General features: G+C 40.5%; 1 protein-coding gene across 46 annotated transcripts in view; it reads right to left on the bottom strand.

The window, feature by feature from the left end:
* Nucleotides 1-18582, bottom strand: part of CLASP2 (cytoplasmic linker associated protein 2) — a 271467-nt gene that overhangs the window by 165158 nt on the left and 87727 nt on the right. For 35 of the 46 annotated variants that reach the window (XR_012157456.2, XR_012157457.2, XM_073333055.2 and 32 more), the window contains one exon: nucleotides 12358-12504. Coding sequence is in view for 44 of the 46 variants with exons in the window: in XM_073333055.2 (XP_073189156.1) it covers nucleotides 12358-12504 (147 nt within the window). In the remaining 2 variants the exon portion in view is untranslated. Of the gene's footprint in view, nucleotides 1-12357; nucleotides 12505-12979; nucleotides 13197-18582 lie in introns of those variants that run through there. The other 11 variants (XM_073333057.2, XM_073333060.2, XM_073333063.2 and 8 more) reach the window with 2 other exon arrangements.

The raw sequence follows: 18582 nt of genomic DNA, 5'->3' as shown, positions 1-18582 counted from the left end.
TACAAAAAGACACACAGACAGCAATAGTCATTCTATTCAGCTATTTAAAGAAATCATAATCTAACACATACCTAGCTAGATTACTTACTAAAAGTTCTACGACTCCATTCCTGTTCTGTCCCCGTCAAAAGCAGCATACAGACAGATACAGACCCTTTGTTTTTCTCCCTCCTCCCAGCTTTTGAAAGTATCTTGGCTCCTCATTGGTCATTTTGGTCAGGTGCCATTGAGGTTACCTTTAGCTTCTTAACCCTTTACAGGTAAGAGGATTTTTCCTCTGGCCAGAAGGGATTTTAAAGGGGTTTACCCTTCCCTTTATATTTATGACAGTTAAGCACTCAAAAATTGAGAAATGCCAGAATTAAGGTTACCTGTGCAACCTTAATTTAGTACTCTTGTACATATGCATTTTTATATAGTCTAATTACATCATTACATACTATTTTTTCAATAGAACCCCTGCCTCCTTCAGTCCTCAAAACAGACAGTGCCCATTTAATGAGAAGTTGTTCAATATTTTGCTTCATCTTCGACATTCCATATGTGGCTCAATGCCTTTGAATAGCGTGCAGTAACTAACGGTGGGCTGTAAACAGATCTATTAATTTCTTAATAGGCTTTTGCTACAGTTCTCATCACCACAGTATTTGAGTGCTTCCCAAACATTAATTTATCTTCACAACTCACCTGTGAGATGACTGGGTATTAGCTCCATTTTACAGATGGCAAACTGAGACACACAAAGATCAGTGTCAAAAGTATCTATTAATTTTGGGTGCACAACTTCAGACACTTAGGACCTTAATATATTCAAAGTACAGCTTCCATTGACTTCAACTGCAGCTGTGAATGATCAACATGTCTGCAAATCAGACCCTAGAGTCCTAAGTTGAGCAATTAAAAATTATCATGCAATTAGCGATCACTTGTGAGAAGTTCGCTTTAAGTGACTTGCCCAGAATCACAAAAGTTATATGTGGCAGAGGCAGGAATAGAATTACATTCTCCAGGATGGTATTCAACTGACAAAGCTATAAGACCATCCCTTCTTTTCATGCAATCCTGTGCCTCATTCACCTTACATCTTCCAACTTCTGCAACAACTGAGGCAGGGATCCTACAGACAACAGTCTCTTTCAGTACACTACTGTGATTCATCCCCAAAGCAGGGTAGAAAAAATAGCATGTGAACATGTAATTAAGGACACGCACTCTCTCAGTCTCCCTCTGAGGGCTTCTCATCCAATCTCTGTCTCTTCACCTCCCCCAGCTCCTTGTCTCTTTTCCCTGCCAGTCCCAGTTCCCCCTTGGACCATGGCTCCTTGTCAGATCAGTCTCCCTCCCTCCCAATACTGGTTCCCAGTCCCAGTTTCCTCCCTAGCTCCTCAGCTGCTCTCAATTAATTTTCCCCTTCCACACATTGTCTCCCCTCATTTCCCTCCCTGGCCTCCAGACCTAGAATCTGCCCCCCACCAGCTTCCAGTCCCAGTTTTCACCCCTGCCCCCGGGCACCTTATTCCAATCTACTCCCCGGCCCTTCCTTATAATGCCTTATGTCGAGCTCTTGTCTCTTTAGCATTTGAATCAGACTGCTTCCTCTTCCACACTGCCTGGTTACCAACAGTGGGGATCACTGACAGCACAGTGATGGATGCCTGCTGACTCCACAAACAAGGTAGGATCCCAACAACTGGGGTGCTTCTGTGAGATAAAAGCTCCCTGCTCTCAATTCTGGTGTCTGGCCCCAATCCAGCAGAGAGCAGCCATTACTTAGAAGTAAGGCTTTACCCCTGTAGCCCTGGGCTAAAGCATGCTCACTTACTCTATCCAGGGGGGTGTTGCATGCACTGTCCGGTTCACACTAGGAGCAGTGAGGGGATGAAGCATGCTCAATGAGGCTAGACTCTACAGAGATTTTTACTTTTAAGCTCTAGAAAATATCTACTGAGCAAATGCTAACTGCAATTTTTCAAAGGCTTGTAATTTGGCCAGGTCTGGGTAGATTTCACAGGGATGGTAAATCATACAACCCTGACAGAGGCCACCCCAATGCCAAATTTCAAGCTCCTGTTCCAAAGCATGGGGGCCCTGGAGCTTTCCAAAGGCAGACACCAGATCTTTTAAAAAAATATTTTAAAAAAACAAAAGTTTTCCCTATTGTTTTTACCCCACCATCATTCTCGGAAGCAGCTGAACCATTCTGGCTGACCCCCCCTCCCCGCAAAAAAAAACAAAAAACCAATCAGCCTGAAGCAGGCAACTGGCATAGAAAATTTCAGCCCAAATTATTGAAGTTTGGCAAAGTTATAAGCAACTGAATATGGGGTCTTATAATGGGAAGTGTCTTGCAATCTTAAAAGACGGAGATGATGTTACCAGGCCCACCAGAAGGAGAAGTACGTAGCCACCACATCTGACATACTGTTGTAAAATGTACTTAAAGATGATCTGTGGCCCTGCATTTAAAAACATAAAATGGCAGAATATGGCATTAATGACAGGATACATGACAAAAACAACAAATGTGCTTCAGTCTCAGGTTCTAGGGGTGTGTCTGTGTGGATTTGTTCTTGTGCTTTTTCAGGGAGTTTCTTGAGCAGATGTTGTAGTTTCTTTTGGTAACCCTCAGTGGGATCAGAAGGTAATGGCTTGTAGAATGTGGTGTTGGAGAGTTGCCTAGCAGCCTCTTATTAATATTCTGACCTATTCATGATGATGACGACAGCACCTCCTTTGTCAGCCTTTTTGATTATGATGTCAGAGTTGTTTCTGAGGCTGTGGATTGCAACAAAGCCTGTTTCCAACTATGTCCACATATCTATTCAGGGGACACCATCATAGGTGGGCCTAATCACATCAGCCACACTATCAGAGGCTTGTTCACCTGCACATCTACCAATGTGATATATGCCATCGTGTGCCAGCAATGCCCCTCTGCCATGTACATTGGACAAACTGGACAGTCTCTACGTAAAAGAATAAAGGGACACAAATCAGACCTCAAGCATTATAACATTCAAAAACCATCGGAGAACACTTCAATCTCCCTGGTCACTCGATTACAGACCTAAAAGTGGCAATTCTTCAACAAAAAAACTTCAAAAACAGACTCCAATGAGAGACTGCTGAATTGGAATTAATTTGCAAACTGGACACCATTACATTAGGCTTGAATAAAGACTGGGAGTGGATGTGTCATTACACAAAGTAAAACTATTTCCCCATATTTATTCCCCCTTCCCCCTCCACTGTTCCTCAGACGTTCTTGTCAACTGCTGGAAATGACCCACCTTGATTATCACTACAAAAGGTTTTTTTTCTTTCCTGCTGGTAATAGCTCCCCTTACCTCATCACTCTCGTCACAGTGTGTATGGTAACACCCATTGTTCCATGTTCTCTGTGTATACAAAATCTCCCCACTGTATTTTCCACTGCATGCATCCGATGAAGTGAGCTGTAGCTCACGAAAGCTTATGCTCAAATAAATTGGTTAGTCTCTAAGGTGCCACAAGTACTCCTTTTCTTTTTGCGGATACAGACTAACACGGCTGCTACTCTGAAACCTGCCATTACTTCAGTTTAGTATAAGTCAGTAAGGAATGGTTTTAAGATAAACCTAGTAAGTCATTCAGACTGATACAGGAGTGTCCAGAGAATCTTTTGTATTGGTTTAAAAGCCAGTTCAATTTATACCCAAGAAAGTTACACTGGTAGACTAGCCTTTATGTTTGTCTAAAGCCTTGCTTAAGAACAAGCTAGCACTGGATTAGCTAAAGGTACAGTTTTAAATCAATGTTGTTAAAGTGTTGTGTAAAACACTTTTTACACTCTGGTTTAATTCTCTAAGAAAAAATCAAACTTAACTAAAATCAACCACCCTTAAACTTAAGTGAAATAAAATTAAATAGCAAGAACTTGTTGAGCTGAGTTTATACGCATTTCTTCCCCAATTTTGTAATCTTGATTACTATAGGCAATGCAGGTAGCAACACCTATTAAGGTTGCCCAACACTGCTCACTGTAAGACTATTTTCAGTTCCTTATAACTTTGCCAAATTTGAACCATTTGGGCTGAGATTTACCATGCTGGATGTCTGCCTACGGCTGATATAGGTTTCAGCTAAAATGGTTCAGCTGTTTCTGAGAATAAGATTGTAGACAAATATATTTTCTCCATGTTAAAAAAAAAATCTTACATTTTTACTGAGAAGCTCACGCACTTTCATGCTTTGAAGCATAGACTTGAAAATTTGGCAGGTAATTGGCTGCCTTTGTGACAGAGGTGTGCTTTTTGCTGTTCCTGTGAAATGCCTCTCAAATATAAGCCTCTGAAAAATCTGATTTCACTCATGCTGTGCAGAGACTTTAGAGGTTGTCAACTAACTTCTCTAAAGACTCCGCTTGCACTGGACATGCCCTGTTCCCTCACAGTTCCCATGTGCCAACCACACTGTGCATGCACCATCCCCACCAAGTGACTGAGCATCTTGAATCCCAGGGCAGCAGAGGCTGAGTAGGACTTTTCCTGCAACTGTTCATCCCAGCTGCTGCAGGAAGCTGTGGCACTGGGCACAGAACCTGAGAGCAGGGGCTCTGTCTATCCTGTGCTCTGAATGCCCCCACTGGTATTCAGCTGATCCCATCCAGTTTAAGATTAGAAATTAAGTAGTGTAAAACTCAAGTACTGCACGTGATCACATTAAAAAGCTACATTATAAGAATGTTAAGGTTGGAAAGTCAAGCACAGTGAGTAAGTGTATGAACTTCATTTTCTTAGTAGAAAAACTAAGGCACAGAGAGATGACTTGGGTCCAAGAGATCTCACAGCTTTACCACATGAAAAACAAGTTACTTATGGGGCATTAGACATGCAGCCTTTGATTACAACCAAGTGAAGACACAAAATGAATCAATTGGAAGTAGTAAAGAAACCTATTGCCACTGGTTCCAATAAAAGACATAACTTGCTGGGACAAGAGTCAGGTCACGGGCATAAAAACTCAAGTGCTCTTGCTAGAGGTTGCTAAAAAAAAATCCCAGGAGTCTTTTTATTTTTATATATATAATTACACATACATACGCGCGCACACACACACTGAATTCAGACACAATTTTTACCACTAAAAAATGAAACAAATCGTGTTTAAACTATGTAAAAAAAACTATGTAAAAAATATAACTCCTGTTATAATAGACATAAAATTTCTTTTTAGCCCTCATCTGAATTTAAGTATTACAAAGTTTTAAGGTGTTTTCCCGCAAATTACCTCAGTCTATTTTTTCTACCCTATCCCACCTGCAACAAAGTAGATTTTACCCGCTCCCATTGTTATGGTAGTGGTTCCTGCGGGATCCCAGTCCTGTTGCAGGGCTCTTCTGTGAACAGATAGGACATAGTTTGCCTACTGAAGAGCTGGTGAATGCTGCCTCACATACGGACCACCACTTTGATTTAGCTTGGTGTTCGCAGGAGAGCTCAGCCATGCTGAAGGGGGACGGGCTGAAGAATCTTGAAAGGGAGGGGTTGCCGTGCCAGAATCAGTGGGCTGACAACCCCCACACTGCTAATTACCCCATCCAGGAGAGGAGGATGAGAAGCAAAAATGAATATAGAAGTAAGCTCGCAAAAGAAGTGGTCAGAAGCAAAGCAAACCAACACTAACTACTGCCATAAAGGCAGAAGATTTGATGGCAAGCTGGAGGAGGAGGCGCAGCCGACATGGGGTACATTAGAACATTACAAACTGTAGAAAGGAGGGCAACAGCTCATATGTCTCAAAATTGTGGGAGAGAGTGGGCTGCAGAAAAGAGACTATGGCTACTGCTCAGATATTGTGTGACAAATTTAGCTCTTTTTCATGTCACCAAAGAATAAAGAAAAAGGAGACAGTTACACATATCCTCAGATTAAATCTTCTACTATTACTAAGGGTAAGTCTGCACGACAAAATTAAGTCACCCTAAGCTGCGTCGACACACAGCCACCGCAATAATTAAATTGCTTTTGCATATCCATGCTAAGGTCCTTTTGCCGGTCGTGTGCATCCTCACAAGCAGCACTTGCAGCGAAGCAGAGAGCAGTGCACCATGGGTAGCTATCCCACTATGCAAGTTGCCACTATCTGGCATAGGCTGCTTTGAGAATGGTTTGCAAAGCCTCATGGTGGCAAATGAGTCACGCAAGGGTGACTAGGAACTCGGTTTCAACAGCCAATGTTGCTGTTTTCTCCATCCCATATTATCTGCATCCCATAATGTTTTGCATCTTCTTTCAAAAGCCCCACAAACCCATGCATCTGCCATCTCTGTGAGAAGCATGGATCCAGCACTGCTCTTCAGTGGTTTGTTGACCGTTACGAACACAACACGCCTGGTCCTTCAGCATTTTAAGAGTTGCCAGAGAAGCCGCGAGGGCTATGACAATGCCTTGCAGGCTGCCTTGCTGACAGATATAGAAAGAAACAATTCAAGGTTGTTGTTGGCATTTGGAGCAGTTGCAGATGGTGGAGCACTGGTTCTGGGCCCGAGAAATAAGCACAGACTGGTGCGATCGCATCATTATGCAGGTCTGGGATGACGAGTAGTGGCTGCAGAACTTTTGGATGCACAAGGACACATTAAGGAACTGTGTGCAGAGCTTGCCCCCACCCTCCGGCACAGAGATACCAAAAAGAGCTGCACTCACGGTGAAGAAGCAATCGCTGTGTGAAAGCTGGCCACGCAAGATAGCTAACGATCAGTCCGGAATCAATTTGGAGTTGGGAAATCCATCGTGGGGGTTGCTGTGATGCAAATGTGCAGGCCCATTAATTGGGTCTTGCTGCAAAGGACTGTAACACTTAAAGTGTAGTACATTCTGAGTGGTTCTGCAGCAATGGGGTTTCTGAACTGTGATGGGGCGATAGATGGCATGTTTATCCCTATTTTGGCATCAGACAACCTTGCCAACGAGTACATCAACAGAAAGAGCAACTTTTCTATGGCATTGCAAGCACTGGTGGATCACCAGAGATGTTTTACCAGCACCAATGTGGGATGGGCAGGGATGGTGCATTACACATGATTTTTAAAAACATAGGGCTATTCAGAAAGATGCAACCAGAGACTTTCTTTCCAGACTGGCGGATTTCCATTGGGGATATGGAAACACCAATAGTGATCCTTGGAGATCCAACCTACCCCTCATTCCCGTGGCTCACAAAGCCGTACACCAGCCACCTCGACAGCAGCAAGGAACGCTTCAACTACACGCTCAGCAGGTACAGAATGGCTGTTGAATGTGCCTTTGGCCGTTTTTAAGGGCACTGGCACTGTCTACTCACGCTATTAGACTTTAGTGAAAAAAATATCCCCATGGTTATAGCTGCCTGCTGTGTGTGTCATAATAACTGTGAAGCAATGTTTCCACCAGGGTGGAGCACAGACGTGGAATGCCTGGCTGCTGATTTTGAGCAGCCAGATATTAGGGTTATAAGAGGAGCTCAACAGGGAGCTATAAAGCTCAGGGAGGCTTTGAAAGATGATTTCAATAGTGAGCCACAGTAATGTGTTGTTGTTGTAGTGTGCTTTGCTGGGCATTGTTTTTTAGAACCCTGGTACAAACCTTGTAAAAAGTGCTCTGTGTGTGATAACATAATATTGTGAATGCACCTATTGCTATTATCTTTTAATGAGGTCAGCCCCCGCCACCTTATGCTGTCAACTAATAAAGATGAATTAATTTTCCATAAACCAACTTTTATTCCAAACATATGCAAACAAAAACAATTGTAACTGAACGAAACTATGTAAATACAGGGAAAAGAACCTTTGAAAGGGAAAGAACATTCGTTCTCATTTCAAACAATACACCAACAGTCTCTCTCTCAGGTCAGAGTACGTGTGGCTGTGATTGTCTGTACTCTTTCCTCAGGATGGAGGGGTAGTGGTACTGCAGCGGCCCTGGAACATATGGGGCGGGTGGGATGGATAGGGAGGTCCCAGAATGCAGTTATCGATAGGCTGCAGTGGGAGATGACCACCACAGGTCACTTAGACCAGAAGGTCTGTAAGAGTCTCCAGCATGTCCGTCCGGTCTTGAGAAGCACTGTCACATCTTGCTGCATCTGTCCTTTTGCAGCACGTTTCTCCTCTCCGCACTCTCCTTTCCCATTCTGTCCAGAAGGGTGCTCCTCCAAGCAGGATCTCTTGGAACATATCATCCCATGCTCTCTTTCTTTTCCTCCTTATCTGGCTGAACCACTCCACTGGTGTGGATGGCGAGACCCCTCAAAGCCACATTTCCAGCTAAAAAAGACACAATGCACAGAGGTACTATTTAGAGTGTTTTCACTCCCCTTGATCCACAAAAGTTACAAGTACTACAGTCTCACTTGCACTTGGGATTCATAGAGCACGGTGGCAGCTGCAGCCATAGTGAGTACAGCTCAGGGAGAAGGGGGCAATTTGGGACAGTAAGTGTGGGGGAGCACATGGGCACCAGCATATGTGGAATAGGGCAACTGAACTGAATCCTGGCACCGTTTTCCACAGGTGGTGGTGATTTTAGCTGGTATCTCACTCCTAAGGGTAACTCCTGAAAGGGAACACCCCCTGCACGCATCTGGCCGCAGACCGGGTCCATATGCTGCTAGCCTGTGTGCTGAAATGGTGCTAGCTGAAGTAATTACTGACTGGCTTGGGAAAGTGTCCTACCATGGTGGAAAAAATAAGACAGCCCTCCCCAAAACCTTCAGCAGAGGATTGCAGACTACCTCCAGGAAAGTTTCCTTGAGGATTCATGGGACATCCTGGTGCGCATAAACAAACTATTTTCCAGGACCCCCTCTACCTCACTATATCGGAGAACGAGAAGCAGATAGCAAGTCTACCTCTATTGATTATTTCACTACATCTTCTACCCTGATTAAAAAGTAGTAAATGAACTGCAATATCAAAGCAAACTGCATGCTTACCAGAAGTTCCTTCCCCTACATCAGGCTTGCCAGTGCTGTACGGTAGGGACTGGCTCGAGTGCTCCAGCATCAGAAAGAGTTCCTGGCTTGCCACACCACTGAATCCTCCAGTCACCTGTTCCCCATACTCCTCCTCCGTTTCCTCATCCAATACCTCCTCGTCACTGTGCAATACAGGGGCCCCCCCGAAGTATCCAAGGGCTCTTGGCAGTTGGGCCTCCCCAAAGGATGGTATGCAGTCTCTTGTAGAAGCAACATGTTTTCAGCTCTGCTCCAGAGTGACTGTTAGCCTCCTTTGCCTTCTGGTACACCTGCTGCAGCTCTTTGATTTTCATGTGCACTGCTGCATATCCCTGTTGTAGCCATTCTCCCCATATCCTGAGCGATCTGCTCGTAGATATTGGCATTTCTACTGCTGGATCAGAGCTATGCCTGCACAGTCTTTTTCCCCACAAACCCAGGAGATCCACTACCTCTGTGTACTCCAGGTAGGAGGGCGTTTGCTACGTGGCGCTGGCATGGTCAGCTGGGCAGTTGCTATGTGAGCTCTCCACGCAGTGCAAACAGGTAATGGAATTTAACTACATCGACCTAAGTGCTACGCCTCTTGTGGAGGTCAAGTTATTAAGTCGGCATAATGGTTGAGTTACATTGGCGGGAGCAACATTTTAGTGTAGACGCTTACAGACATAGGTTGATGTAAACTGCCTTGCATCAATCTAATTCTGTAGTGTAGACCAGGGCTAATTTTCTTCTTTTAGAGGCAACACTTCCTTTTCGCATGACCAAGGTGACAAAAAATCCTTAGCCTGATTACAGTAAAAAAGACACAACCAAAACAAAACCAAAAAAAGCCAAGAACCTCTGTCATCTTTAGCAGCCTGAAATGAATGGGAACAGTATGTGTGTACTAGGAATATTTTTGCATTCACAGTAATTGTATAAAGAAAAGGAGGACTTGTGGCACCTTAGAGACTAACAAATCTATTTGAGCATAAGCTTTCGTGAGCTACAGCTCACTTCATCCATGAAGCTGTAGCTCACGAAAGCTTATGCTCAAATAGATTTGTTAGTCTGTAAGGTGCCACATGTCCTCCTTTAATTTTTGCGGATACAGACTAACACGGCTGCTACTCTGAAACCAGTAACTGTATAATCTTTCTCTGAGAGAAGACTAAGTTATTCCATCAGATATGCCAGCCTACAGTTTTTTAAAAACATATTCAAAACCTTGACTATAGGTATGAGGGGGATAGCTCGGAGGGGGGATAGCTCAGTGATTTGAGCAGTGGCCTGCTCAACCCAGGTTTGAGAGTTCAATCCTCAAGGGGGCCATTTAGGGATGGGGCAAAAATTGGGGACTGGTCCTGCTTTGAGCAGGGGGTTAGACTAGATGACCTCCTGAGGTCCTTTCCAACCCTGATATTCTATTCTATTCTATGATTCTATACAGAAAGAGAGAGAAGAAACACCTTTACGGTTCCCAGAACTGAAAAAGGAAGACCAATAGAAAAGGCAAATATATAAAGCAAAGTAACTGTTACATTTATTTTTGACATGTCTCAATTTTGATAAATTAGTGCTATTACTTTTGTACAGTCTAATTTCCTGTAACTTGTTTTTTAAAGTGTGGCAGTCAATCAGGAAAAGGAAGAAAGCAAAATAAAGTTTCAGCGATTTAAAATTTATTATTTTATAGTTAATATTTCTTCTGTGATGAAGTTTTAGATAGTTTAGTAGAGTGGTTAACTGTTTACTATACTAGTAGAGTGGCTATAGTTAATAGAATTACAGTTTTAAAAGCTTGGTAAGAACTTTGCAACGGAGGGAATTTGGATCTTAAAACTTCAGTTCTAGTACCACATCTGTGTAACATTTGAAAAGAAAAAAAAATAGTCCAATGCTCTTAATGTACAAACCTGTTCCTTTTAAAAATCAGTTTATCATAAAAAGGACCTATAAAGGACCTAAAAAACTAAATTTTTAATTAAGTCTAGATACCCATACGAAATGTCCACAAGAACCAGCATGAGAAAGGTATTCAGCAAAAAAAGGTAAATATTAAGCAACTTTAAAAAATAAAACAAGTGTGAAATCCTTTTGTTTACGTACTTCCTGGTTCACTCTGACATCATCGTAAATTGAACTGTTATGCCAGTACATATGAGGTCATCTTTTGGGAATATCTTCAGTGAACAAGAAAGTACTAAGATTATATTGGAAGGGAGAAAATATATACATTAGTTGTATCTTATTGGTATGCTAATGAACCTCACAACTTGGTTGGTGAGTACATGTAAATCATATATCAGTGCTAATTCATTTTCACTGGGCAGTTCACATTTAACAATGTTAGATGAGCAACCTAGAATTGAAAAAAAATCTTGCAGACAGGTTGTAGCAAACAAAACAGTGATGCTTATCTGAAAAAACCAACACTTAAAAATAATTAGCTATTCATAGCTTTTAATATCTAAAAACTGGCATATTAAAAAATTTCACTCTCAGCAGGCTGAAATCAGATCCTTTTAATTTTCAGGTACTTCAAAGCAGAAATGGAAAATGTTTTCCCAAACTATATCATTTACTGAATACATGAGTGGGCAAATATGACAACTGTCATCCTTCTAGCAGTAAATATTCACTTTTATTCTTACGTAAAATGGTTGAAAAAAAGTAATAATTATGTTTCTGGTTAGATCTTAGATACAGAATTGGAATGAACTCCATGCAATGAGTCTGATACCACAGATCACAAACACATTTCTCTAACCAAAATGATTAACTTCCATACATAATAAGAACAAGCTATGTACTGCTTACTTCTATTACACATAAATCATGATAACAGTTTTGTATATTGCCCAGCTTTTTCTGTTTTTCAATATACTTCATAGTTATCGTAGCCAGTTTAAGAAGGCAAAAAACTCTAAAGGTGTACTAGATACACACGCCCCTCTGTTTTGTTGAGGTACATGAAGGTTCTTCAACCATTTGAAAAAGGTGTGGGCCTCCATTACAACTTGAATTCTACAAATCTATTGCAGATTTTATAAGCATGTTTTTTGCAATAATTGGTTGTCCTGGGAGTTAACAGAGACCCACACATCTATTCAGAGCTTTCATCAATCTGATTTCCACCTTCAACATGTTCATTTGATTTATGACACCCATTCTATGACAGATAAACATTTGTAGCCCTTTATGTGTTAACTGTATGCTTATATACCCACATATATAGCAGCTAAAGTACTGCATCCATTGAATAAGCAAAACCAAGAATTCATTAATAAAGCTTTGTTAATTGTATATAAACAATCACCCTCCAAAGTTATTTGATTTGTGCTCGCTATGTCAGGATTGGAGGAAAAGCATATCAGAGTGTGAGTAGATTTATATTACCTCCAACCTTAGGCCCACCAGCTGAACCTGGTTTTCTTGCACTGTTTGAAGGATTCCCGAGTTTTTTAGGTGCAGGAACCTTGAAAGCTGAAGCAGCTGACGATGGCCTATTTCCATCCACTGACTCCTCATCATCAAAGCTTTTATCTACAAAAGGATGCATAAAAGAAATTTACTTAGGAGAACAGAGGGTTTTTTTTAAAAATTGCTCTGCTGCACTTTTCACAGAAATTTACCAAAAGATCAAATAAAATTTAATACTAATTATTTTGCCCTTTGTCTATGGCATGGGAAACAGATGACAAAGAAAAATAAAAAGCATTTTAACACCACAAGATTTTATACAATACTGCCTTTGGATTCGCAATTATTACAGTATTAAACACAAAAATGAATCCTACATATTCAACATCACAAAAAGAAAAATTCTCTGCACAGTTTAAATGTGTCCTGTCCATCATCTTCCCAAAAATGAATATAATTTTCAGTTCATTCCAGGCTATCCAAGAGCAATGCTTCTCCCTTTTCCTCTACTCATGCATGCATTTTCTGCTACACATCCTCCCATAATGTGTCTACCAACACTCCGTCTTATTCCTTCCACCCAGATCTTGCAACTTACAATCACAGATCCGCTTGCAGATCAACCGCCTCATTCCTCTGATAGCTCTTAATTCCCCTCACACCAGGATGCTCCCAATACCTCACATGGCCACACACAATAGATTCTCAATACCAATCAAAGATTCTATCCAAAACTGTCAGAAAACACCATAGCTCCACCACTGAGATTTGTGCCGGCATCTTCCTCTCTCTTCCCTGCACTAGGTGCTGAAACAACCAATCAGCTTCAAGGTGACATCATTTTCTGGTAGCCACTGCCAGATGAAAAGGTGAAAATTCTTCATACATATAAATTCATTCCCCCACACACAATATTTGCAGCCACAATTTCAACCCTTTAAAAATTTCATACCCATACTTTGCTCAAGGGTTTTCACACGTACCCCAAAAATACAAGGGCTTGTCTTTTGTTCAGTCAAGTCAGAAACTCATCTCCAGCTAACAGTTAAAATATTCTCAAAAGGATGTGCTGCACTTGGTTTTTAAATTAATTTTTTAATAAAAAAGAATTCCAGAAGCAAACTGGGACCATTTTGTAATTAATTTAGTAGAAAAAGTTGGATTTATCTAGAGCCCTGCAATGCACGTAAAAACAAACCTGTAGTTCATATCATAAACAAGATGGGTGAGGCTGACACGCAGCTGCATAACAATGATATAAGCCAATTTAGCAAATATTTCTTCACTGTAATCTGCCATTTCTAAAAAATATCACAGCACTGCTTTTATTTCAGGAATTTTAATGTTTATTTAACCTTGGTGTACACTGAATGGCAAACTGTTCCCTATAAAATGAACTATATTTAAAAAGAATCTCCTGGGGGAAGACACATTCACTATCATATCAAAGCAAACATGTTTTTCCAAATGGCATTTATAGCGACAGCTGATGTAAAAACACTGAACATTCTGGGGTTTACTTTAGTTTCCTAACAACAGTATGACTTCAGAAATATTTTTGTTTAACCAAAACAACTTATAGCACTATTAAACCTCTACTTTCATTTACAATCAAAAACCTAGAAAATATCAGTAACTGTGTATCTGAAAATTTTCTCCAACATGCTTGTTTCCTTTCAACCACCATTTAAGAGAATGTGATTAAGAATACTTCTGTGTATGGATATGTAAGCAAATCAGAATGCAAGAGGAAGGGCAGTGAAGAAACACACACTATTCCAGGAGTTTCCATGGAAACAGTACTCAGTCCTCACACAAGAACTGGGAGAATACACTTCAGTTCTAACTAAGAAAAGACACTGATTTAACTCTTAGTGTCTTAAAAATGTAATTGTAAACATCACCATTTAAAAAAAAAACCTTTTACATCCATTAATCTAATCACATGATTAAGTTTTATAAACTTAATGCTGCATGAAATAAATGTTAATGGTAGCGATTAACACTGAGGATTCTGACTCAGGGAAACAACGTAACTTCAAAATAGTATTAAAAACAGGCTGTAGATGAAGCCAATTTTTAACGTCTTTTTTAAAACAATACGATGAATAGCCACCTAAAATTTCTTAAATTATGATACCAGAAGTAGCTGATTATTAAAATTTAACTCTAAATTTTCCACTGTTAATACATACAGACTGCATTTTTTTCAGCTTTGACTGTGAAAACAGGCTAGACTTTCATATTGTCAGTCAAAAGAACAATACTGCAGTCTGAGTTGCAAATATTGTATGAGAAAGCAATTTTTATAAAAAATAAAACTGTTTCCAGTGCAATTAAAAAGTAATAGTAAGATTTTACATTTGTAAAGGTTCTTATTCCAGGGTATATATGAAGCTGCAAGGACTTTAAAAAGAATATTGGACAGATTTCTACTAAAAATGCACACAAATTACTCTATAATCTTACAAATACATAAACTGAATATGAAACAATACCTAGTTTAATAAGAAATTTTAAATCTCAGATAAAATAATTACATTTAAGATTTTATAATATATGAAGTCAAAATTTAATTATAGTTTTTTATAGGAATTGCAACTTTCCCCCAGCCTTTTGTGTATTTATGCTTTTGTGTCTTTGGAATTTATTAACAATATAACCCCCACTGATCTTTAGGGAGGCTCCAGTTCTAGAAAGACATACAACAGCATTTGCATATATCCAAAGCTTCAAATCTGTGTTTACAGAAATTGTCAAGGCTTCTATAAATGTATTACATTTACTTCAAGTATTATGTAAAATTCACATTTTTCACACGTATATATACACAGACATTTGAGTACCGAATCATGAAAATAAATACACCTGTATATATTTCCATCTGCAACACTCTGGATTTGGGCACCTTTTTCAGCAGGGTATAATTCCACAAAAATCAGCTGAGTTGAATCCACTTACTCCTGGCCATAATTTAGCCTACTGCGTACAGCTGAAACACTGCATCTGGTCATCTTGAGATTAGCAGCCCTGGTGGAGTCATGTCTATGCATGCAGTTTTCAAATTTATTTTATTATTTTTCATTTTTAAATTAATTTCACTATTTCCAAGTAAAATTTCTTCACTAAGTATAGGAACTTGCAATAACTGGGGATAATATCTAAAGTATATATGAAGTTTTAAAGTTAAATTGTTTGAAAAATTACCTCAGGATGTGAAGGGGGGGAGGTGGACAACGGACAAAACAAAAACAGCTCTTCCATTCTGGGATACCACAAAACAGCCAAACAATTTTCACACACAAAATACCACACACACACAATTCATTTTGGGACCAAGAAACCAGAACCCTAAATAATATTTTTTCCAGAAACTTGGAGGTTACTGAAAGCAGGAGTTATGCAAGCTGATCCATAACTTTAAATAGAGAATGTTGCCATAACATAGAGTAGCGTACAGAGGGATAGCTCAGTGGTTTTGAGCATTGGCCTGCTAAACCCAGGGTTGTGAGTTCAATCCTTGAGTGATCCATTTAAAGATCTGGGGCAAAAAAAAAATGGGGATTGGTTCTGCTTTGATCAGGGGGTTGGACTAGATGACCTCCTGAGGTCCCTTCCAACCCTGATATTCTATAATAATACACATGTTCAATTCATTTGTACAAGGTATCAAATTTTCAGGAAGCAAGCAATGAATAGAATTAAGTTGCAAAGGAAATGGAGAATTAATGGGTTGAAAGAATTCAAATTTCAGTCATTTCTCTCACTGCAGTTTGGTGACTCAGCAACTTTATTTTAAATCAATACAGGTGAGCTATTTAAAGAGAAAGGGAGTCAAGGCTTGTCTATACAGTGGGGTAATGCACTCTAGGAAGGTATGATTTCTAAAGCGCAATAATGTGTTATGCAGAGTAGGTTAATGTAGACCCTGCTGGTGTGCACTAAAGGTTCATTACAGTGCATTAACGTACTACTTCAAACACCACATTAAAGCACACTAGCAGTATCGACATGGATCAATTCATGGGCAACGTGTTAGTACGCTTTAGAAATTACATTCCCATACAGTGCATTACCCCATCATGTAGACAAGCCTTTAGGCACCCAACACCCCATTGAAATTCAGTGACAGTTGGGTACCTAATTAAAATCCAGACATGGCAATTAGCATGGACTGACTGTCCTGAGTTGTTCTTGCTGCCCATGACTATTATACCATACACAGTATGTAATGAGTCACCTGGCACCTGTGAAGTCCTGTATATTTCTACAATACAGGCTGAACAACTGAAAGCAACAACAAGCACAGAATGAGTTTGACAGTTTCTAATAGCTGGAAGAAGAGTATGCCACAGATCAAGCACATAATCACAGAACACTAGCTTCTATCATCATGAGATTAAATTCAGGGCAAAGTAAATAGGCAATTGTCTGACTATACCGAAAGAAGGCCAGGAGACACTAGATGTGGTTTAATGAGGCTGCAACATTATTAACAACTGTCTGGGAGTACCTGGCAGATAAAGAGTGTACACACAGTGTCAGTAACTCCATGATCATTTCAATATCTACCCGGGGGGCTTCCATCAGTGCCCCCCTTTTTTCCAACCTGGTCCCACCCAACACACTGCTGGGCCCTTACCATTCCCACCCCTTCAAATGAAGGGTAAGGTGGGCTATAAAGGAGGAGGGGAAGGTAGTCTCCCTGCCGTTCCAGTTATAGAAGCCACAAACCTCCATGTTTCTGCCCCTTTAACAAACACCTCCTTTAAATCCTTCACCAAACCATTTATCTGATCACTGTTTCCCTTCCCTACGGAGCACCTGCACTGGATATCTGCCCCTCGTTTACAGAATGAGTTGCGACATCATAGTCTGACCTCCATTCCATGCTCGCCACAAATAAGCCCCACCCAAACTCACAGTGGGGAAAATAATCCCCCCATTTTTCCTTAGCCAACCTGGCGGTGAGGGAAAAATTCCTTCCTAGCCCCCACAAGAAAGGAGTAGGTAGCAGAGTGCCTACAGCAGATCCTGACCAAATCTGGTATTTTACCACTTTCAAGGTTCAGAGGATGGGTGCTGCTCTGCTTGGTCCAAGTAAAAGAGGGCTTCCCCTGCCCTGCTTGCACCTAGTACTCTCCGCCCTCTTTCAGTCAGCTGGGAGGGATGAGTCAGCATCCTCAAGCAACATTTATGCCCCTGCCCTTAAAGAGGTATACCCCTTTCCCCAGCAAGTCAGACAATGCCCTTCCCCCACTTAAGGTGTGTTGCGGTCATTGGTCAAGTTGGATCTTACAGGCCAATTTTGAAAATAAACTGAAAAAAGATCAGAGCAAATGTTACAGACCAAGTCCATATGAAGTCTTAAACACCAATTCAAATTTAAAAAAAAAATCAATGTGACTGATAGAAATCAATGGAAAGTTTTTAAAATAAGACTAATATGCTGTAATCTTGAGGTAGTGGTACTTGTGAGCTTTTAAACTGCCAAATTTTGAACATGCAACATGTGATTTAAAAGGCATTCAGATATACCAGAAAATAAGCAGCTACAATTGACCTTGATATTCACAAATAATTCAAGATCTTTTCCAAAATCTATTGTTTTCAAAGTAACATTATTACACAGAGCAAGATGATGTTTTCATTATAAAACGATGAGGGATATGTAGAAGTCTGGGGACAGCAGAATAATGAAATCTTTTAATAACAGAATAAAGTATCAACACTGTTTTGTCAAAGGGAACGGACAAGGACGACAGGGCTACTCAGCTGTTACCAAAATATAAACTATTCTAGTTGGCCTTAAATTCATATTATTTGATATATCTTGTAACAATCACTATAGCTTTGCAGAGATTGATCTCTTCTGTGCAGAGAGCCGAAGATCTCCCTTCCCTCTTGTTTCTTGATATAGAAAATCGTGGTGGTGGTGTCTGACAAGATGAGGACATGATGAGAGTGAATGAGTGGGAGAGAGGATTTGCATGCCTTTCACACTGCTCAAAGATTCAGGATATTGATGTGCATCCTGGATTCACAATGCATTCACATGCCTTGCCCCGTGTGGTTGTCCATACAAGCTCCCCAGCCTACCAGGGTCATGTTGGTGATAATTCTGCTCTGAGAGAAGGAAAGAAAGGGAACTCCCAGGAGCATGTGATGTGGGTCTGTCCATGACAGAAGGGATGACAGTAC

Source organism: Lepidochelys kempii, chromosome 2 (genome assembly GCF_965140285.1).
Source record: "Lepidochelys kempii isolate rLepKem1 chromosome 2, rLepKem1.hap1, whole genome shotgun sequence".
Taxonomy (NCBI): Eukaryota; Metazoa; Chordata; order Testudines; family Cheloniidae; genus Lepidochelys; species Lepidochelys kempii.
Note: the sequence above shows the minus strand (reverse complement) of the source record. Positions and strands in the feature narration are given on the sequence as shown.